This window comes from Astyanax mexicanus, chromosome 7, assembly GCF_023375975.1.
Source record: "Astyanax mexicanus isolate ESR-SI-001 chromosome 7, AstMex3_surface, whole genome shotgun sequence".
Classification (NCBI taxonomy): Eukaryota; Metazoa; Chordata; class Actinopteri; order Characiformes; family Acestrorhamphidae; genus Astyanax; species Astyanax mexicanus.
Window position 1 is genome coordinate 49,345,072 of NC_064414.1, and position 23,027 is coordinate 49,368,098.

Genomic DNA, 23,027 nt, shown 5'->3' on the forward strand with positions numbered 1-23,027 from the left:
AGAAGAAATCTTTTTTTCATAATCATTCATTAAAGTTCAAACAACCTTACCGGCCAGATGTTTCATGCTTGTGGGCCACATCTGGCCCGCGGACCGCCTTTTTCCAACCCCTGTCATATACCCTCATGTTCCAATTACAGCTTATGGTGACCGTAATCTACCTCCTGTTCTAGGTGTGCGGTGGATAAGCTTCACATGGACACCAACGGGAGCCTCCTGATCCTGTGCACTGACTCCACAGGACGAAACACAACCACAGGGAGGATCCTGCAGATTAGTAAAGGGAGAGACTATGGTAGGTTTATACAATTTGATTTGTCTAAAGAATGCATTGTTGGATATTTAAGTTAGACACTAAGAAAGCCTATAATGAAGTGAACAAGGGTGTCGCCATTTTTCCCTTCTAATGGGGAAGTTAATCGAGCGCTGAATGTTAATCTACAGAGATTTCTCTCTTTAAAACAATTTATTTGGGTGAGTGAAGCACTTTCCTTTATTTACAGTAAGCTTAGATTTCCAATATTTTGTCTAAAGGTGAGTTTTCAGTAAAGGTTCTCCATCTCTAAGGCTGGGTGCAGCAGCAAAGCATGAGCATTAGCATTAGCTGCTAACCGCAATGCTAGTGGGACGTAAATGCTGCTCAATAGCCCTCAATAGAGTCTTTCGGCGACCTAGGGCACTATCAGCTAGCGGTTCATCCTACGTAGCTTGTTTTAACACGGTGAACAGGCAGACTACAGTCCGATATACTCGCCTCGAAAGAGCGAAAAAGCTAGCGCTGCAGTTAGCGGCTAATGCTAATGCTAGTGCTGCTGCTCCCAGCCTTAGTGCTGGAGAAACTTCACTGAAAACTCACCCTTATAATGCTGTACTTAAGCACAGTGGTTTTACTGCTCCTTAATACCTGACTGGTAGAATTCCTACATAAGGCGCAACAGATTATAAGGCGCACTGTCGATTTTTGGGAAAATTAAAGAATTTTAAGTAGTGGCTAAATGTTTACGGTTGCCAAATATTTTCCTGGGTTCTGATGTAATTATTGTACTATCATAGGGAGGCTCAATTCTTGCTTGGGTTCTTACGTAATTGAGAAAGTGCTTTCGTGCTGAGAGCACACAGTATCTCCAGCAGAATGATGGAGTGCTTTCCACCGACGTACTGTAGTATTGTTTGCTTTCCCTGAGAACCAAACGTCCGCAGCGTTCAGGGATACGATGGTGAATTCTTTCAGAATGTGAGAACATGTTCTTTGGGACATCTCCAACTGTGTCTGCAGAACATAGTGAAGCAGGAGAACGGCTTTATATAAATACTTGCTGATTCCTTCTTGCACAACATTGCCAGGGGAATGCAAACTTGTGTCCATGAATGTGATTTATGGCTGTCAGATACAGTGAGCATGTAGACGCTGCTGCTGCTGCTTCAGTGCAGTTAAGGCACATCGACCGGTACGGTGGTGCTTGATCTCTCAATAGTGGAGAGTCTAATCCACAGCAGAAGGCCTCTGAAATGCTGCTTCCTGTCAAACTGGGAATTATTTGGTTTGGACTGCTGTGTTTGTACTGTCCCCACCCGTACATGACCCCACCCTCTCATCCACCCTACCAGCACATTAATACACAAAGCCTGCTGAGTGAGTCAAAATACTGGCCCATTTACACCATTAGAGCATCACCCTGCTGGATGAGTTACTTCATTAAACTGCACTGAACACATTTACAGGGGACTGACTGTACCGTTACAATACAGGGCCAGTCTCCATTCCCAGAGCTGCCATATCCAAAAAATGTCACAGTGCACACACACACACACATATAAATAAACACAGAGGAGGCTAATGCTCATTAGAAACAGGTTCCTCTTTAAGCCTGAATGGCCCCATTCCGAGATTCTCCTTAAATTAAGTTTACTATATATTTCACACTGTAAGGCACACTTTAAAATCATTTAATTTTTCCAATAATCATCAAGCCACCTTATAATCTGGTGCGTCTTATGTATTCATTTTTTCCAGTCAGGTATTAAGGAGCAGTAAAGCCACCCCGCTGAAGTACAGCGTATTAGCATTATTAGCAGTATTAGCATTAGCCCCTAACCGCGCTAACCCTGGCTAGTACTGCTGAAGTAGCATTAGCATTACCAGATGACTGCGCTAAACGCTAGCTCTTTGGCTGTTGAGCAGAGAGTCAGTATTATCGGCCTGTAGCCTGCTGTTATCCTCCGCTAGTACTGCTGGAGCAACATTAGCCTTACTGTTAGCTGTTAGCAGCTAATGCTCCAGCTTTAGTGGAAATCTGGAAATAACTTACAGGTTGCTATAAATAAACGCAAGTGCATTACTCACCCAAATACACATAAAAGGTTTTCTGGAGAGAAATCTGCGCTTGATTATTATTATTATTTTAAGAGGTACAGTTTTGTTTACTTAATTTAGTTTTACAGGACAGCGCTAACCTAGTTCACCTAGCGTTGAATTTTTTTTCAAATATCGTGCAGCCATTACTGAGATTAGTACTGTTGTGGGACAGTAGTACGTACATATTTAGTGCTGAAGATCCCACAAATGTATCCTGCAGGTCAGTGCAGCGTCCTTTAGCTTCTATGCGGCGTGACAAAAATTTCCTCGGTTACAATGTTCAGTTTTCAGAAATGTACTGATCTCATGCAATAATTGAGGTTAAAAGCATTGATAACTTTGCTTGAAGTGTTTTAAATTTTGGCATCAGTGCTTCTCTACACGACCAGGACCTGTTGCCAGCAGTACTTGCCCTGTGTCAAAACTGTGCAGCTTATTTAAACAGATTTGCTGTGCCATTTCTCATCTGTATGACCTGCTGTTTCTGCCTGTTTTGTTTCCATAGAAAATGAACCATCAATATTTGACTTGGGATCTGGTGGCGCGGTACCAGTGGGTGGTTTCATCTACAGGGGCTGTCAATCAAGGCGGCTTTACGGAAATTATGTTTTCGGTGACAAAAACGGGTACGTTCCTGGCATTAAGTGACCTTAAGCGTGTTTAGCTTACTTTTATATATAGATATATACTTATAAGATGCCCTCAGATTCATAATTAGACAGAGAATATTCTAAAATAAAGTAAAGATTAAAGCAAACAGAGTAAATCCTTACAGATCTTCCTCATCCCTTCAGTCTGATGCGATTGTAACCCAGCTTTATGGAGTTAGTGCTAAGCTTTACAATTACAGATGCCAGCTGACATCTTTCCGGTGGTTTTGTCTGTGCCAATGTACACATGTTCACCCTGCTCTACTGAGGAAAATATATATATATATATATTTTTTTTTTTTTTTTTGAGTGAAAATTGAGATTAAATTTCCTGCCACGTCAATTTTCTTTTTCATAATCTGATATGTTGTTCACACTTCACAGTGGTTTGTAACTCATCTTCCTCTATTGATATCAATTTACTGCCTCTGTATAACAGTAGAGACACATGGTGGTAAACAGTCTACTGCAAAACTATTACATGTGTCATCTAAATTAACAGATTAAACAGATTGTGTTAAAAACAAGTTTTTTTTAGATGCCAAAAGTGGAATAGTTGTTGAACATTTTCTTAATATTCATCTTCTCAAAAATATATAGAAAAGTATAATTTCAGATGCACTGTCCAAAAGTTTGTGGACACTAGGGGTGGGCAATATTATATCGTATACAATATATCGTGACACAGAAGTATCATGATATTAAAAATCCATATCGTGATAATAGGGCTGTTCTGTCTTAAAAATAGTCTATTATTTACTGTGAAGCTTTAGGTTTATTTATTGTGTAATTATTGTTTTAGTTTGCAGTTTATATGCATGCACTAAATATTCTGCAATATTATTTGCTGCATTGTATTATTTTATGCTTTATTATTTATTTTGCCACATTATATATATTATCAATATTATCTATATTCCTGAAATGAATGATTTATTTTAGTTTTCCTATATCGCCAAGTATATCGTTATCGCAAAAATACCCTGAAATATCGTGATATTATTTTAGGGCCATATCGCCCACCCCTAGTGGACACCCCTTCTGCATTAAGCTGCATCTATTGCCATTGTCTAGTCCCTGTAGAAAAGGACTAACTAATATATATCTTAAGCAGCTAAGCATAAACCTATCGGCACTAGAGGTGGGACAAAATATCGATATATCGCAAAATATTGTACAGTTTTTGTTTGCTATACATTATTAAAACACTGCGTTACAAATTATTATGAAAATTTAATTTAAGTGTCATAAAGATTAAGTGTCTCAGGGCTCTGTGGATCACTGAAATCAATCTCAGACACCTGTGATAATTAGGTTGCCAGGTGCCACTTTTATTATACTGACTGTCATTTGCATCGACCATTTAGAAAAATCAGGGAAAAACATAATTTGCATAATAATTTGGAACGCTGTGTATATGGATTAAAATATTGATATTTTTATTGAAACATAGAATTAGATTTTTAAGCGATTTCACAGTCGCAGACAAATTTCCAGTGTCTGGATAAAATCATTACTCTTGCTAGAGTCGATTTGCCTTTAGGACTTTTAAAAGTCCTATTAAAAGTCTTTTTGGAGTCTTTTTTTGAGTCTTTTCAGAGTTTTATAGAAGTTTTCTAGTGTATGCTTAGCATAAGTCTCCCCCCACCCCCAAATTTGACTAATCAAAATTACTGTTTCATTACTCGACATGGTGGCGCTATAATCTAATGATGAGGTGGTACCACTTTAAAATAAGACTACCTTTATAAAGGATTTATAAATGGTTTACAATTAGTTTATTAATGGTTACTAATTAGGTTGTAAATGCCTTAAAAATCATTAACAATCTGTTATAACACATAAAAATACATAAAAAGGCCAACAAGGACCTGTTGTTTGCCAAATAGTGAACCCACAGCAATCTATAATGTTGCCCTTTCTACGTATGTGTTATAACTGATTGTTAATGATTTTTAAGGCCTTTCCAACCTAATCAGTAACCATTAATAAACGAATTGTAAACCATTTATAAACTCTTTATAAAGGTAGTCTTATTTTAAAGTGGTACCGATAAGGCTAGACCTGTGGTGAAGAATAATGGTTGTTAAATTCTGTGAAACTGACACCAATAAATCCATAATTCCTAGCATTTTCTTATTTAGGAGTGTTTTATCCTCTTCAGTAAAATGTTGTCAGATTATGTAAAGTATTGTAGAGAATTTTATATATATATCAAGCATAGAAGTACTGTGTTAAAATCCGAGTGACCCGAGTGTGAAACCCCCTCTGTGCTGGTGTTTCAGGAACCTGCGGATCCTGCAGAGGCCTGCTGAGGGCCGGGCATGGCAGGAGAAGCCACTCTGTCTTGGAAGTAGCAGCTCCTGCGGTTCCTCGTTGGTTGGCCACATCCTGGGGTTTGGTGAGGATGAACTAGGTCAGTGGGATCTTCATTCATTCTCTGTTAACAAAGACACTTTTCTTATAGAACATAGACTGACATATACAGAACTACAGTCAATCAATATTTAATTGATTGTTAATTTATTTCTTATTTATTTAACTATAATAAATAGTTAATTAATGTAAAGATATAAATAGAGGGGTTGGACAATGAAACTGAAACACCTGTCATTTTTGTGTGGGAGATTTCATGGCTAAATTAAACCAGCCTGGTGGCCAATCTTCATTAATTGCACATTGCACCAGTAAGAGCAGAGTGTGAAGGTTCAGTTAGCAGGGTAAGAGCACAGTTCTGCTCAAAATATTGCAATGCACACAACATTATGGGACCTTACCAGAGTTCAAAAGAGGACAAATTGTTGCTGCACGTCTTGCTGGAGCATCTGTGACCAAGACAGCAAGTCTTTGTGATGCATCAAGCCACGGTATCCAGGGTAATGTCAGCATACCACCAAGAAGGACCAACCACATCCAACAGGATTAACTGTGGACGCTGTAAGAGGAAGCTGTCTGAAAGGGATGTTCGGTACTAACCCGGATTGTATCCAAAAAACATAAAACCACGGCTGATCAAATCACAGCAGAATTCAATGTGCACCTCAACTCTCCAGTTTCCTATTTAACTAGCTGGATAGCTATGGGGATGTGCTACCAGTGACTTTTTATGCTTGATCTAAAGAAAAGGACCATAATAATGTAGATAGTACAGCACTGTACAACTACATTAAACTAAGCTAATGTAAAAGTTAATATATATATTTTTTTTTAACAAAGAAAAAAAGAAAATATTTTATAGGTGCACTTTAAAAAAATCCTTTAATTTTCTCAAAAATCGTCAATGCGCCTTAAAATCAGGTGCCTTATGGTACCTTATGCATGAATTCTCAGTTCAGCAACGAGACTGCAGCAGTATTAGCATTAGTCGCTGACTGCGCTAAATGCTAGCCTTTTCTCCGTCCAGAGGTGAGTATTATCGGCCTGTAACCCCGACTATCACTGCTGGAGCAGCGTTAGCATTAGCCGCTAACCACACTAAACGCTAGCTCTTTCACCATTAATAGGTGACTATATTGCAGAGTGGCATTTACCAGTTTTAACTGTGACTAGTGCTAGAGGTTAGCCGCTAATGCTAATGCTGCTGCACCCAGCCTTAGTGGAAATCTGGAAATCTAACCTTACTGTAAATAAACAGAAGTGTTTTACTCACCCAAATAAACAGTTTTCAGGAGAGAAATCTGTGTAGATTAACATTCAGCACTTGTTTAACTTTAATAGATTTCTTATTTTTTTTAAGAATTACAGTTTGTTTGCTTAGCTTAGCTTTACTTAACTTAGTTGCCCCACCCCCCATCACCACCACCCAGCGGCGAGACCTGGCAACACCCTGTTCCTTACTAGTTTTGCATGATTATCCTTATAATCTGATGCGCCTTATGTATGAAAATAGACCAAAAAATAGACGTTTACTGATAGTGCGCCTTTATAGTGTTAAAAATATGATACATTTCTGTTTTCTACATAAAAAAAAAAACGTATTTGGTGTGAAAAAATCGAAGAGCAGTGAAAGAGGGGTGAATTTTTTGGGAGTTTTGCTTCAGGGCCTTGCAGTCGGGGGAGTTATCGCTTGACAAGAGGATACAGAAGACGACTTCCAGGAAAAGAGTCGAATTCGAGAAGACATCCGAATGATACAGACCAGAGACTGCCAAAGCGGGGGTCACCGTGGAAAACCGATCCATTATCCAACTCCCACTACTAGATACCTTTCCTCCATGGCACATTCCACCATGACACACAACGTCTTTCGCTTCCTGACAGATTACTTCCTCTCTCTCGGGCTGCTGACAGATGATATGACCAGGATTCAAAGGTCAGAATGATTTGTCAGCGGGTGGTGTTTTCCATTCGCCGGCGCTTCCCTGGGCTGAACTGCACGTCGGTAACGGCCTCCCTCGCTCTGTCTGCTCTGCGAGCGGTCATTTATCTGGACTGTACGCCAGACTCGGAGATGAAGTTGCTAGCTGTCAGAACGCGGGGGTCAGGTTGCAGGCCTTGCCGGAGATTTTGGACCTTGGAGATATTCCGTTTTTTTTCGCCTGTGTTCCGTCACGTACGGTGCGCCACACCATCCCTAGACCCAGAATCACATGGAACGCAAACTCCTCGTTCCGAGCGCCCAAACCCCAAAACAAGCGTAGCAGCGCTCTATCCCTGCGCCTGCCAGCGATGGGGGCTCTGCGAGGGCGAGATAGCATTTGGTGCTGATTTGTGAGAGGTATTCATGTAAGGGCTGGGCTGCAGGCCCAAATGGCAGTCCTTTTGACACATGTTTACAATCTCCACTCGCAAGATGCTGCTCTGCTGCGAGCTTGCTGCTCATTAGATTACTCACATAGTCCTAGTCATCAGGATCCACTCGCACTCCCCCCCCCCCCCCTTCTCTGAATCATCTACACGTATGGGGTATCGAGTGAATGGAGGACGTTGGGGGAAGAACGTGGAGGGAGGAGGGAGGATGCTTTATGCAGCAGAGTTTTACAGTTTTTTTTACAGTCGCTAACATGCTTTTCTCCAATCTGTAGTTACATTTTAAAAATTCTAAATACGCTTAACACAACATCACTCAGGTGGAAGTAGAAATACTAGGTTTTAAAATATTCAAATATTCAATATATTCAAAACTACTAAGCATAAAAGTAAAAGTAATGGAAGGCAAAAGCTTAGGCTGCACCACAGAGTCCTATAGTTAGGCCTGTTACAATTTATTGTCCCAGAAATTATTGCGATAAACAATATTGTTTTTATTTTAAGACTTTTATTAAATGCCACTGACATATTAATAACAGATTAGAATAAAAAAGCCATTATACACTTTTTAAAGACAGCAAAAATTGTATTAATCATTTATTATAATTAATTTGGGAATTATATACCTATTTCTTCACCTACTTTAGTCCACACTGTGTGTATGCAGTCACAGTTATTGAAGCATGACTGGAGCTAAATACTGTTAACTGTTATATATGTGAACAAACTAAAAATAAAAATATACACAATAGACGATAGCTTAATTATCAAAAACTAATAAGGTCATGGTCATTTATTGTACAATAAATCGATAATGCAATTATTATATACTATAGTTTATAATAACATATTTGTAGTTTGAGTTTGACGACAGTGTCATGTCCCTACTGTTGTTTTGCTAAATGACTTTAGAAAAGGTGTCTAAAGTACTGGTAAATGCTTTTTAGCAGTTGTAAAAAACTGTAATGTAGATAGGGATTCACACACTAATCTCAACTCTCCTCAATCTTTCATTTTTTTTCTTTCTTTTCACCAGGGGAGGTCTACATATTAGCATCCAGCAAAAGCCTGGCCACACAGTCACACAGTGGAAAGCTCTACAAGCTGGTGGACCCTAAAAGGTATTGTCTGAGATTTTTATGAAGCTTGTTTCTAGACAAGGCAAGACAACCAGATAAGAACCAGGGTTGTTCTTAGTATTTTGGGCCCAATCTAAGCTCTGGTGCTCGGTGAGCAGTGAGGATTACGCTGTTTGGTATCAAACACACAACCCTGTCATCAATAACCTTTTTTAATAGGTAAAAAAAGGCTACTTTAATTTCCTTTAAAGTCTAAAACAAGTCTAAACCATTCAAAGAATGTGGTTTCTTACTGCTAAAGGACTGAACCATGGTCTGGTATTTTAATTGAACCCTATTTTTGATCTTCTAGTCTGGAATGTAGTCTGAGGGCATTTTCACATCTGAAAGTCCGGACGAAAGTCTACACTAAGGTTTGTGTTTGATCCGGTTGATGACTGATTTCGGCACAAAACCTTTTATCCTCTGGTTTAAAGATTCAGCTTTCTGTAATTGGTCTGATGGTTCAAGAAAAGTGTTTTTAACTGCAGATGAACCAAACCCTGGTTCAGTAGATCCAGACCAAGATCACCTCTTTTGATTGGATCAAACTTTGGTCCTTTATTCTGGACTTTGGTTCACGCCCCCTTTCACATCTCGTACTTTGGTTTGAATCCAAGCAAGGTAGGAGTGAAAGCAAAGTCACAGCGTTAAGAGGCAAAAACACTAGGCTAGAGCACTAGCATAATGAAGTAAAAGACTACAGTGCTGATTCACAACTGACGGTGCGTTTACACTGCTCCGTTGCATCAACGCACAGCGACGGATCCCATTCATTTTCGATGGGAAGCTTCGCCTCTGCCAGTCGCAGTCGTGCGGTACATCATGGCTCCGATGCGTCAAGAGCGGGGGATGCGATGCGATGAAAATTTGAGCCGAGCTGAACTTTATGCAAATGAATCCGTCCAACGCGATGCGTCTATCCAATCAGAGAGCAGGTGTTTGCCTGATACGTGTCTGCAGCGTTGTGACTGAAAACATTTAGTTCCGCTTTCAAGCGTCCAGAGAAGCCTGGAATAGGAGTTTCATATATAATAGGAGACTCATATTTTAAAACCCTGCTGATTTGGGACTCTGATCACAGTATAATACAGCGAGGAGAAAGGCTGCAGAGATTGTTGGGGTCTCTAGTGGGTTTTTAAAATATTAATATATAATTTAATTGGATAGGTTTTCTTTTGTTAGTCTATATTCTGAGATTTATTTCACTAGACAGTGTAATAAACTCAATCGAACATTTATATTTATTAATACACGTTTATATATTTTTTTAATCTATAAAAAATAATAATAGCTTGTATAAACGCATTTAAATTTATTAGAACGATTTAATTGGACGACGCAGGGAACGCCTTTGTCACGCCGACATGCGACCAGTTGGAGGGGGCCAGTGCGACCATGTGCGTTGACGCGAGGGAGCAGTGTAAATGCACCGTAAGACCAGAAGTCTAGTCCATATGATAAAGTTCACAGCAGTGAGTCCTGAAAACCGTCCCTGAGAATATATGGAACTTAATTCTGCTGGATAGCTGCACCAGGCATGCTTATTATAAAGCACTACATGAAGATTAACCCTCTAGGACTGTCAGATATCGTCAGATGTCTATTGATATCGTTGTGATAATGTTCCTGTTAATGTCTTTGTGAAACCAACCAACCAATGAGCTTCACTCGTTCTGTCTTGTGAAACAAAACGCTCTCCCATCCCTCTGCCAGTTCGCTGTGGTCCGATGGGCTGGGTGGTGAGCTTACAGCAAAAGTGGCGCTTGGAATTAGATTAGACTTTTCTAAATTCTTTCTTTCTAAATACATCACTCTCTCTCTCTCTCTCTCTCTCTCTCTCTCTCTCTCTCTCTCACACACACACACACACACACACACACACGCACGCACAGGCAGGGACGTACCCCTTTAAACAAATCATCACACAACTGCCGGACTCAGCCAACACAAACCTCAGCCATAATTGGAGAGTAAGCATACCATTTCCAAATGTTAGTGTAACGTGTTTCTAACACCAACACTGTCAGGCCAGTTCAGGCGTCACTGGTTAACTGGGATGCCTGTGTGGTCCGCTGGGATATTTTCCGAGCTTTGACGAGCCCTGCACACCTGTCGTCAACAGCGCCAATGTTTTCCTTACAGCGGCCGAGTGCGTTAGTGTGCTCTGAACGTCCTGAGCTGAATCCGCCCCAAAATCCACCCGCCCAGACTGTCTCAGTCCTCAGTGTTCCCAATCTTTCTTCTGTGTCCCTTCGTGTTCCATTTCTCTTATATTCCTTTTCTGTTCCTTTATGTTCATTTATGTTCATTTATGTCCCTTATGTTGTATGTATCTCTTTATGTTTCTTCATGTTCTTCTTTGTTTATTTTACATTCCTTATTGTTTTCTTATGTTCCTTTATTTTCCTGTTTCTTCATGTCCTGTGATGTCTCCTAATGTCCCTTTATGTTTCTTTATGCTTCTACATGTTCTTTTATGTTCTTGTGTGTTTTTCATGTTTCTCTGTTCCTTCACCTCTATTATTTTCCTTTCCTGTTCCTTTATGTTACTTTATGTTTCTTCATGTTAATTTATGTTCATTTATGTCTCATATTTTCATGTTGCCTTTGGTGTCTTCATGTTCTTCTTTGTTTATTTTACATTCCTTAGTGTTTACTTATGTTCCTTTATGTTTCTTCATGTATGTTCGTTCATGTTCCATTACATTCCATTACATTCCTTCATGTCCCGTGATGTCTCCTCATGTCCCTTCATGTTTCTTTCTGTTTCTTCATGTTCTTGTGTGTTTCTTCATGTTTTTTCAGGTTCTTTTATTTTTCTTCATGTTCCTTTGTGTTTCTGTGTGTTCCTCCATGTTCCTTCACGTCTCTTCCTTTTCTGTTCCTTTATGTTAATTTATGTTAATTTATGTCCCTTATGTTGTATGTATCTCTTTATGTTTCTTCATGTTCTTCTTTGTTTATTTTACATTCCTTATTGTTTACTTATGTTCCTTTATGTTTCTTCATGTTTCTTTATGTTTCTTCATGTTCTCTTATGTTCCTTTATTTTCTTGTGTTTCTTCATGTCCTGTGATGTCTCCTAATGTCCCTTTATGTTTCTTTATGCTTCTACATGTTCTTTTATGTTCTTTTATGTTCTTGTGTGTTTCTTCATGTTTCTCTATGTTCCTTCACCTCTCTTATTTTCCTTAATGTTCCTTGATGTTTCTTCATGTTACTTTATGTTACTTTATGTTCCTTTATGTTCATTTATGTCTCATATTTTCATGTTGCCTTTGGTGTCTTCATGTTCTTATTTGTTTATTTTACTTTCCTTAGTGTTTACTTATGTTTCTTTATGTTTCTTCATGTTTCTTTCTGTTTCTTCATGTTCTTGTGTGTTCCTTTGTGTTTCTTCAGGTTCTTTTATTTTTCTTCATGTTCCTGTGTGTTCCTTCGTGTCTCTGTGTGTTCCTTCATGTTCCTTCACAGTTCTTCATGTTTCGTCGTGTTTCTTTATTTTCCTTCATGTTCCTTCATGTTTCTTGATGTTCCAAGATTCAAGAGTGTTATTATCCTTTATGTTCCTTTATGTTCTTTTGTGTTTCTTCATATTCCTTTTATTTTCCTTAATGTTTCTGTGTGTTTCTTCATGTTCCTTCAAAATTCTTCATGTTAATTCATGTTCCTTCATGTTCTTTGATGTTCCTTCTTGTTCCTTTACGCTCCTTCACAGTTCTTCATGTTCCTTCATGTTCAGAGTTCATGGTGGCAAGTTCAGCAGATGTGAACGGGTTTTTTTTTTTTGCATGTATGTGTTCCTAATCAATCCCACGTGTTGTACCCCATTAAAACCTTCTTTTTTGGTTAATAATGACAGATTTTAAAAATACGCCGTTCATGTCAAGCCAAGCCAGCGACATATGAAACACATTTCATCTATCAGGAACACGCCAAGCGTACAAATTCCCACAAAACCACGGCCAAGCTGTGAGATGTATGCACTTGTAACACAGCTGATGTATCGTTTCAGCTAAAAGACATTACAGCGGGCGGAGCCAGATCAGTCAGATCTCTAATTCAAACCAATCGCACTCAGAGCACACTGAGCACACTCACTTTTTTTCCTTCTGTAATTTTTTCTTTATTTTCCCCAATGGGGAATTGTGTGTGTGTGGCTTCTACTTAGCAGGTGAAATGGCTCAGAGGGTAAACTCTGTAGATGAGTCTCAATATGACCTTTTAACTTCTGCTCAACTATTTGTTTTTTTACAATTGTTAATTGATTATTTAACACATTATTAATTATTACAGATGTTTTAACTAAATGGGCACAATATCAATATAATTTTTTGTATGCCACTTTGGATGAAAGCATCTGTGTCAGGGCCAGACAAGGAGGAGACTTGTGCAGATACGATAAAAATCTTTTATTAAAAGATTCAGCAGGGGTAGTCAAAACAAGCCAGGTCAATACCAGAGAAACATTGAGCAGGAAAACCATACCATAAACGGGAGACAGTCCAGAGTTCATACACGAGCAGGGAGTATCACAGAGAAGGCAGAAATCCAAATGAGTAACAGTCCAAGTCATACACAAAATATCCAATACACGGGTAAGGCAAAAATCAAAGTCGGAAAAACACGGAAAAGGATCATACACGGAAAATAACAATAGGGCAATGGAAACGCTTTGTAATGCAGGGTAGAACCAATACAATTACTCGGCGAGGAGTGAGCGTGGTCTATTTATACTGATAGTAATCAATACTCAGGACTTCCTGGAGGTGTCATGCGATGTACCACTTGATTGGGAGTGTGTGTGATGTCAGGGTGAGGTGCGTTCTGGGTATTGTAGTTGGAAGCTTGGAAATCGCAGGTAGAGCTGAGTGAGGGGTACACAGGTGTGCTTTCAGCACCAGACATGACAATCTGCCAAATGTAATGTCATGTACTGTAATATTTTCAATCTCAATTCATTATTATTTAATGCTTTAATTAGTGTAATTTAATAATAAAATTACTTATAACCATTTAACAATGTTATTACTGTCGAAATTAATACCCTAATTGTAAAGTGTTACCTAATTTAAAATATTCTACTTCTACTTGTTATTGAGGGCATTAAAGGGTCTCAATTTGACCTTTTAACTCCTGCTCAACCATTTGGTAAAACACATTTTACATTTTTACAATTGTTAATTAATTATATAAGACATTATTAATCATTACAGATGTTTGAACTATGTTTTAACTAAATGGGCACATGTCACCCCACTGCTCGTGCTCGAGCCTCACTGGCTACAGGTTAAAGGGTCTCCGTTTGACCTTTTAACTTCTGCCCAGCCATTTGGTAGAGCACATTTTATATATTTCTACAATTGTTACTTGATTATTTTACACATTAATAATCATTACAGATATTTTCAATCTCAAACCATTATTATTTACAATAGCCAGTGAAGCTCAACCTAATTGAAAATATTCTACTTCTACTTGTGAATGAGGGCATTAAGGGGTTAAAAACACGAGCTTGTGAATTCTCGGACCGTTGTGTGTTTTCCTTTTTGTGGGAAACACAATCAGAATCTATGCCTTTCTAATTATTCCTAGGCGATGACAGTGCCACCCAAGTCTAACTCAATTAATTATGCAACAGATGTTTCCACGGGCCTCCCTGCCCAGGCCCCTCGGACTCGCTTTTTATTTATGTTTTCTGGCATCGCCGCATTTTTCCGAGGAACAATTCTTTCCACCATCGATTGGGCTTGTTTAGTCTGCAGGACCTGCGGTGTTGGGTGTGCAGTTTTACACACCCTGTCAGTTTGTGGGATCTCATTACCCACCGGAGACGGGGATAACACCCCTGACCTCACTTGCACTGGTATCGTGAGGGGTGGTCTCTGAGCGCTGGGGTACCTGAGACCCTCTCTGCGGGTGTCGTGGCACTTGTGGCGTGGTGTGGCGCAGGGTGGCGGCTGTGTGTTTTAGCCTCGTGTGCTGGCAGAACTGAAGGCCGTCAAAACACCCACATCCCACATCATGTTTTCATTTTGCTTTCATTTCATCCGCCATGTTGCTTTATTGAGCAAAAGCCCCTGGAAGCTTCAGGCCTATGGGAAGTGTGTAGGGGGGAAGTTGTGGATGTATCACATCAAGTCAAACGTCTACGATGTTTCGATAAACACTCATCCGCGTTTGTTTGTCAGTGCGCTAACGTTGAATAATAAATAGGCCGCCGCACGCTGAAACCTATACGTGTTCACGTCCCCTGTGTACAGTGCGGGATTGTGGGATTGTTTATTGGCCGGTGGCAATGATGGACACGATGGAACTGTCGAAATATAGTTACAGAATACAAAATACTCACACGGATCGCTTTCAGGGAAGCTTGCGTATGCATTCGTGTTAAAGCACCATTTCCACCAAACTCCAAATAATGTTACGAAAATTCTACTGATAATTAATCAAGGGTCAGCACTGTTGGGTCTAGGGTCTAGTATTTATCTGCATTTATCTTTCAAACTGGTTGGTTTTCTACATTACTTTTATCTGTATCAACGTTAAACATTAGTTTTTTTGTGTTTTAAGATTGATCATTTTAGAACAGCTCAGATTTTTCCAGTTTTATTGAATAGAGTCAGCAGTTTAGGTTCAGGGAATAACCTGAAATGCTACAAAGATAATCAACAAACTATGTATTCTTAATTTAAAAACATCATTATAATTCTTAAGTGTTGTTTATCGATGTAAATAAAGCAAATAAAGCCAGAATGCCATTAGTTAAGTTTCCTGAACCATCAGAAATTTTAGGAGCTAAACTCCTTGATTTTTGCTGACTCCACCTTCAGCTCGAATTTGAAAAAAGGGCTAAGAAATGGGAGGGTAGTTTGGGGTAGAGGGGCACTGGGTGATGTATGGGTTTAGAGGCAGGACAGGAGGGAGAGCTGATTGGCTGAGTTGCAGCAGCAGCAGTACGTCTTTGATATCAGTGAGACACAGAGGCAGAAATTACCACAATAGAAGTGTTTTTTAATGGTTAGCAAATGTTTAGAAAACTTTTAGGCATGACTGGCATGTTTCTTTTGTTCAAAATAACACATTTCAGCTATTAATGGAAAAAATATGATTTAGAGTTTAGTGGCTCTTTAAGAAACTGGCAGCTGTTATGAAACAACAAAGTTAGTTTTGGCAGGAGGAGCATTCCTAAAGACCCTCCTCCCAATCTAAAATCTTAATAAATATGATCTACCTTGCTTATGCCTTTGCAACCGCCCACCACCTCATCTCATCCCTTTAACTCTGTTATTTCTCTTTCCTGACTTGGAGCTGCAGGCTGGTTTACAGGTGGAATGGGAGTAAGAAAGCCATTTGAAAGATGTCAAAACAAGACAATAACACAATAAAACTTTTGACCCGTGTTGTAAATCATTTAAGCTTATTTTAGAGTGCAAAACAACACTTCAACACTTCAAACTCTCCAGTTTAGTTGTGTCTACAGACAAAGAGATGATAACAAGCTGGAACTATCGTCACTGAGCCAGTGAGCTGCCTGCTTTACGAGAAGGTCCACTTGTAGTTCGACGTCAGCCACTTGTACGCTGTTGTGAAAGAAGGTTAAGACCCAGATGGAGCACACCATGCTATCATTGCACAGCAGTGTACCAAAATGTAATCTTTACATTTACCTCATGCAGTGTAGTGAGAACACACATCCAGAACAGTGGTTCAGGGTTTGGGGTGCCTTACTCAAGAGTACCTTAACTTGAGGGGGGGATAGAACTAGTGACCTTCTGACCTTCTAGAAAGTCTGTCTCTAACAGGGCCTTTTCCGCCAAAAGAACTCTTGAAGGTTCTTGAATCAGTTCCATTCAGGCTTAAAAGAACCATGTAGCTTTTCCACCAGTTTTAATGGAACCGCCAAAAGATCACATCATAAGTCATCAATGTCGCAAAGTATTAGCGAAACAGCCACGCCCACAGATTTGGTCTGCGAACCAGAGTGGTGCCGGTTCCACAATGGTGGAAAAGCACTCTTACTGTATTCTGGCCAGTGCTGGTGGGACTGTGTATGGTGAAAATACTGATTTTGTGTGAAGGATCCCTGAAGAAATGCAGTCAGCAACCTGAGGTCTGGGTCTCCAACCTTCTAAACAGTGCTTGAAGCATGTGTTCACCCTCAGCCTCCAACTGGAAGAGTTCCATGGCCTAAGCAAGCCTTCTTTTCTTGTTTTGCCATCTTTGCAATGGCTTTCTAAATACTTTTCCATCTGTAAACCAACCTACAGCATCTAGTCTTCTCCTAATGAGGCCTAGCTAGTGGGTGTGAAAATGGCAATGACAGGGGAAAAAGATGCAATGTAGAAATTCAACAGAAGTAAGATCTTTACATTCGTCAAATCGTATCAAGCAGCTGTAGATGCTGTTCCTGGGGATCAACCCAGCAAGCTTCCCATTCCAGTTCCTAATGGTTCCTCCAGATGGTCTGACCAAAGTTTATCATCCTCGTTTAAGAGTCTCTTCCCAGGCCCGGTAATCGTGTTCATCCCTGGGGACAAAAGAATCTGAATTAGTAACAGCGCTTCATGGAGAACATGATCATAATTCCATATTAACACATTAACATATTTACACATTAAATTACTTATAGTTACAGGTTACTATACAGTTTATTCTGGCTAACAGTTAACGCTTTTACACTGTATGACAACCTGATGCTGCTAGCGCACCCGCAGGTTTAGCTTAGCATCCTAGTGATGGTTAGCTTAGCGCCTCAGTCGCGTTTAGTACTCTAAAACCTGGCTAGCATTTTTAGCTTCCCCTGTAAATCTGCTAATGCATCAAGCTAACGATAGCTTCACCCAGTCAGGTCTTACTTTTAAATTAAGTAAAACGACTGTAAAACAGAGTAAAATATATTAGTTTGATAAACACATGCACAAACACATGATAAACACATTGAATCCAGGGCATATTGTGAGGTGTTGACAAAGGTGTCTTAAAAATGTGGATTAACCCTTGTGTGGTGTTTGGGTCTGTGGGACCCGTTTTCATTTTTCCTCAAATGATACTAAAAAAATATTTTTTCTAACTCAAACTCATTGGCATTGGCTCATTTTTTGTGAAAAACATATATCAAAACACCCCCCCCCCCCCACACACACACACACACATTCATATTACATACAGTATGTTTGGCCAAGGGCTAATAAACATTGCTTCTTTTGTAAATTTGAAACTAAACAAATTTTCTACTCATATCTTGAGTTTAATTCGTTTTATTTGACATTTTATAAAAATTATAAAAAAGAGTAGCACTTTTTGAAAGAAATGTAACATAAGAATGGTAAAGGGAAAATATTAACCATGTAAGCTGTTTATATTGCTTGCAATTTAGGTGAAGCAAGCATGTGTAAAGCATTTTAACGTAAAATTGCTTAATTTTGCTGAATTAAATACAAGTAACAAAGTAAACGAGTAACAAAAATATGAACACCACACAAGGGTTAAACAAGCAAGTCCCATTTCATCTTCTCAGACTTTTTAGGCCACTGTTCAACCAAAAAAAAAGTACATTATATTTTACTCTTTGCAACTTATTTTTCAAAGTAGTTGTGTGAAAAATGGCAACGACGAAATTGAGTAAAAATAAACAATTCTAAACTTACACTCATTTAGCAGAAATAGGACTTTTCAATTCTTCAGATAGTACAGTACTCTTTATTCTACATAATGCTTAATGTGTAAGGTATGGTAGATATATAGAGTATTCAGTGCTGATTTTCAGCACCCGAACTTTCGCATTGTGAATGGGTTCTTTTAGAAGACTTTTAATGAAGTGCTTTAGTTATAGAAGCCACAAATCACTCCAAGCCTTTCTTTACAAGCTCTGAGGTTTGCACGTGTGCACAAGCGAATGAGAAAGGGAGGTTAAGGGAGTGTGCATGTGGGAAATAAGAGGAGGCTACAAATGCCTCCAAAAGTGGCCACATTCTCCCATCCTATAGCCCCCATTTCTTAGCCAAAGACCCTTCCTTTTATTTGACTTTCTGCTCTAAATCTCGCTCGCTCTTAACCCGCGTTCCTCCCCTCGACAAAGCCCCCTCGCAGCATCACTGAATAGCCGACAGCTACAATACACAGTAAATTTTTCAGACACAATGTAACCGCTGAGTGCCTGACAATGGAGAGAGATGACAAAAAAGATGGAGGAGTCGTGGTGAGCAGCGGGATAAAGCACTTTCTGGTATGGCTGATGAACAAAACTCCTGCAGCCCACCCTGCTGAATATATAACTCAACTGTTTATTACCCAATCCAAGAGCTCCAACAAGTTAAGCCTTGGGAAATAAAACTGTACCTCAAAAAAAAAAGGTTCAGACCTGTAGAATAGATGGATTACTGCATGAATTCTACACTGGATACCAGCATAATTCGGCTACACTGCAAGTAAAGTCAACGAAATCTTCTTTTTTTTTATCTTACTATCCGTTCCCTTTACTATAACTGAAACGCTCCCTTACTCTTGTTGTCCATTATCCCTCAGTCTCCTCAGGGAGTCCAATTGCACCAGATTTCAATACCCTGTAATAAAAGTGGCCCAGATCAGATCTGAAATCTGAAAAATCATATTTGATGTGTTTTTTATCTGGTGACGCTGCCACATAGATAACACGTATGTGTCACTTTTGATGACAGTAGCTGTGGTGAGATCTACCTGTAGGTCCTGTGAGGGTTTTTAGGATAGTCAGAGACGTCTTTGGGCAGAATTAGACATTTCTGATCTGTCCATTTTAGTTAGCAGTTTGTAGGGAAATGTAGCTCTGTAATGCCAAACATGGATGGAATTGCACATTCAAAGCTTAAAGTTCCACTAGGTAGGATTGAGATTTTGTGCTCGTGGGCTCCCCCTACAGTTGTAGAGTGTAATAAATGTTTCTCTTTCTCGTTTTCTAGCTTTCACAGACATATTCGGTCTCTTTCCAGCTTCTGCCAGAATGTCTGTATGTTAGTTTGTAAAGAAGGAACCAGTAGTCCTTGTAGAACTGTTAGAACTAAAGGTCGGAAAGCAGGTCGCAGTTCTCGCAAGCGTTGGTCGCGGCCACCTCGGAAAACTTACAGAGTCTGGTTTGAGCTCAGAGGAGCTCCGGCACAGACACGAGAGCACCGCTATTCCTCCTATTACACCTCAATGCAGCGCTGCAGTGAGTTTCAAGCTGTAATTTTACTTCTTTAAAAAGATTAAAAATCAAGGAATCAATTAGATCAATTTCTAATCTAAAGATAGAATCATAGAAAAGTAGAGTAAAAAATGATCTATCCATCCATCCATCCATCATACTGAGATCTGTTTAAATTGCCCGACCAACCCATGATTTGAGATTTGGGAACTTTAAGGTGCCGTCACTGTCTATGTAGCTGTAGTTAGTTTGCATAACAGAACAAACTGTACAAAAAAAATCTGTAAATAAAATGAACAAGAAAAATTTGTATGAAAAATTGAGAAAAATGAAAGAAAATAAAATTGAATACATATTTAAAGCTCTGTATTTTAGTTATGTTACCCCCATGTCCAATATCTACATGTTCTTTGTATGTATAATATATTTATTATACTTAATTATTTATATTTTTAGGTCTATACTTTTAGGTCTATATTTTTAGGTCTATACTTTATACTTTTTTGTTTACTTCCTTCTTCCTTTCTGGATTTTTTTCACTGAGGGACACTATCTTATCTTAAATAAAGATAAATAAAGTGTCACATGACTGCCCATTAGCCTCATAGCTACAGTAATATGGTAGAGTAGACACTGAAAGAGACTGAAGATCTCGGAGCAGGCTCCGGCACAGTCTTAAACTAATAAGCCCAGGCCCTCCTTTAATTTATCAGTCTGTGTTTTATGCAAGTGGCCTCCCGGAGTTGATACATTCCCACAGTGCCTGTTGACCCAGCTGCCTTTGTCGAGGGCCGCAGCAGCAGGTGTTGTTTTCACGGCCACCCTGCCAGTAATGCAAACTGTTTAGTAGCTGTGCTGACCCCCGCGTCATTAACAGTGTTGGCCCAATCCTCCAGGGAGCACCTCCCTCCTTCTCTCTCTTTCTCTCTCGGTCTCTTTCTTTCTCTCTCTCTCTCTCTTCCACCCTCCATCCCTGTTTCTTTCTCCCTCTCTCTCTTTCTCTCGTTTTTTTTGTTTTAACAACATACAGCCTGTCACAACAGCACAAAAAAGAGGCGAGTGTGTATGAGAGAATGGGGAGAGTTGATGCGGGTGGTGAAAACAGCAATGGGAAGCATGGGAACTGCCCACCCCTCCCATCACTCCCCACCACCAGAGCTCCCCGGCCCCGACGCCCCAGTACAGCCTGCCAGAAAGCCCCTTGTTACCACCCTACTCTACTCCTGCCATCAGTCACTGAGCTTGTCAGGGCAGCTCAGAGCTCCTCCAGTCTCACTCTCTCTCTCTCTCTCTCAGTCTCTTACCCTTATACCTATATACCTACTATATACCTACTATATACACACCTGAACATTTAGCTTAATTGACAGCTTTGCACATTTTGTAGATAGTATAATTTAGTATAATCAGTCAGTTTTATGAGGTAGAGTCACCTGGAATTTCAAGCTTTCAGTTAACAGCTGTGCTGAACTCCTCAAGAGTTAATTACTTGAATTTCTTGCCTCTTAATAAAGTGTTTTAGAGCATCAGTTGTAAAGTAGTGAAGTTACAGATATACAGTAAACAGCTTTATTTGAGTCCATATTATGGAAAGAACTACTCAACTAAGTAAAGAAGAAAAAATTTTGAAAGTACCTTAAGTGTATTCATAAAGACCATCAAAATCGTAATGATGAAACTGGCTCTCATCAGGACCACCCCAGAAAAGAAAGAGCACGAGTTTCCTCTGTTGTACAGGATAAGCTAATCAGAGTTACCAGCCTCAGAAACTGCAAGTTAACAAATTTATATAGTATTTTGGTTTGTTGAACACTTTTAAGTAACTACAGGATTCCTTATGTGTTCCTACATAGTCTGGAGGACTTCGGTTTTCATTTACAATGTAGGAAAAAGTTAAAGAAAAGCATTAAATGAGGTGTGTCTGATGCTGTATATTGTCACTGTCAATCTTCTATCCTTGGAATCTCAACTGTCAATGGACATTAATGGTAATTCCAAGTCATTTTGGAGTCTTCCTATTGGTCCATTTGTAGTGCATTTTTGACACAATGTAATGAACAGCTGCCATTCTTCATTATATTATGAACTACATTAGGTCATTAGATCAGAGAACTGTTGGTTTAAATCCTGGGTCAAGCTGTTTGCCCTCAGCAGCCGGAGTCTGAGAGAGAGCACAATTGGCTGCAAAAAGTGTGCAGAACATGCTAAAATTCACCAAATATTTTTCAACCAAAATCATTCAGCTAAAATTAAAAGAAAAAGTGTTGTTTTAGTGAAAGTCTTATGAAAAGCTGTTTGGGGGTCCCCAAACTTTTGATGGCCACTGTATATGGCTGTGTATGCAGCATTTCGTCATGTAGGAACTCACAGTGAATCATTAAATGATGAATAAAGGCCTATACAGTGGCACTGCAGTACGGCAGTTTTCCTCTACACACACACACCCATCTCCACACACACACACCCACTCGCTTTCCACACATACACACTCCACACACACACACGCTTTCCCACCACTCCCAGCCCAACACACAGGATGTGAACTAACCAAGTGCTCTCCAGCCCAGTCCCCATACAGTTACTACTTCAGCGGAGTCCAATTACAGTCTGTGTGTGTGTGTGTGTATCAGCAGTACACAGCCTTGAGGAGATTGGCCTGGCTCATTAAGCAGTGTGCTTATCCGTTTTGAAGAGCTGAAGCTCTCAGTTTCATCGGCAGCCACTCGATACGATGGTGAACGTTCACGTTTGAGCCCCATTACACAAAAAATGCTATTGTGTCAGCTTCCAGATGTTGCCATGCCAAAGTAGCATAAGAAATATGGCATCATCCATCATACGAAGGCTCATTAGCTACTAATTATAATAATTTGCTTTGCATGTCCGTGTTTTCTCTGCCTTGTATTAAAGAAAAAGAGAGAGATGAATCCCTGGAAAGTATCAAACTCAGCAGGCCACGGATGTCAGTTTGACGTCAGCTAGATGTTGAC

General features: G+C 39.6%; 1 protein-coding gene across 2 annotated transcripts in view; it reads left to right on the forward strand.

Annotated features, from left to right (window-relative positions):
- The window catches only part of LOC103022895 (hedgehog interacting protein), a 73,967-nt gene that overhangs the window by 44,814 nt on the left and 6,126 nt on the right, over nucleotides 1-23,027 (forward strand). For both annotated transcript variants that reach the window (XM_022684469.2, XM_022684470.2), the window contains exons 8-11: nucleotides 174-295; nucleotides 2,862-2,982; nucleotides 5,292-5,422; nucleotides 8,792-8,876. In XM_022684469.2, coding sequence (XP_022540190.1) covers nucleotides 174-295; nucleotides 2,862-2,982; nucleotides 5,292-5,422; nucleotides 8,792-8,876 — 459 coding nt within the window. The remainder of the gene's footprint in view (nucleotides 1-173; nucleotides 296-2,861; nucleotides 2,983-5,291; nucleotides 5,423-8,791; nucleotides 8,877-23,027) is intronic.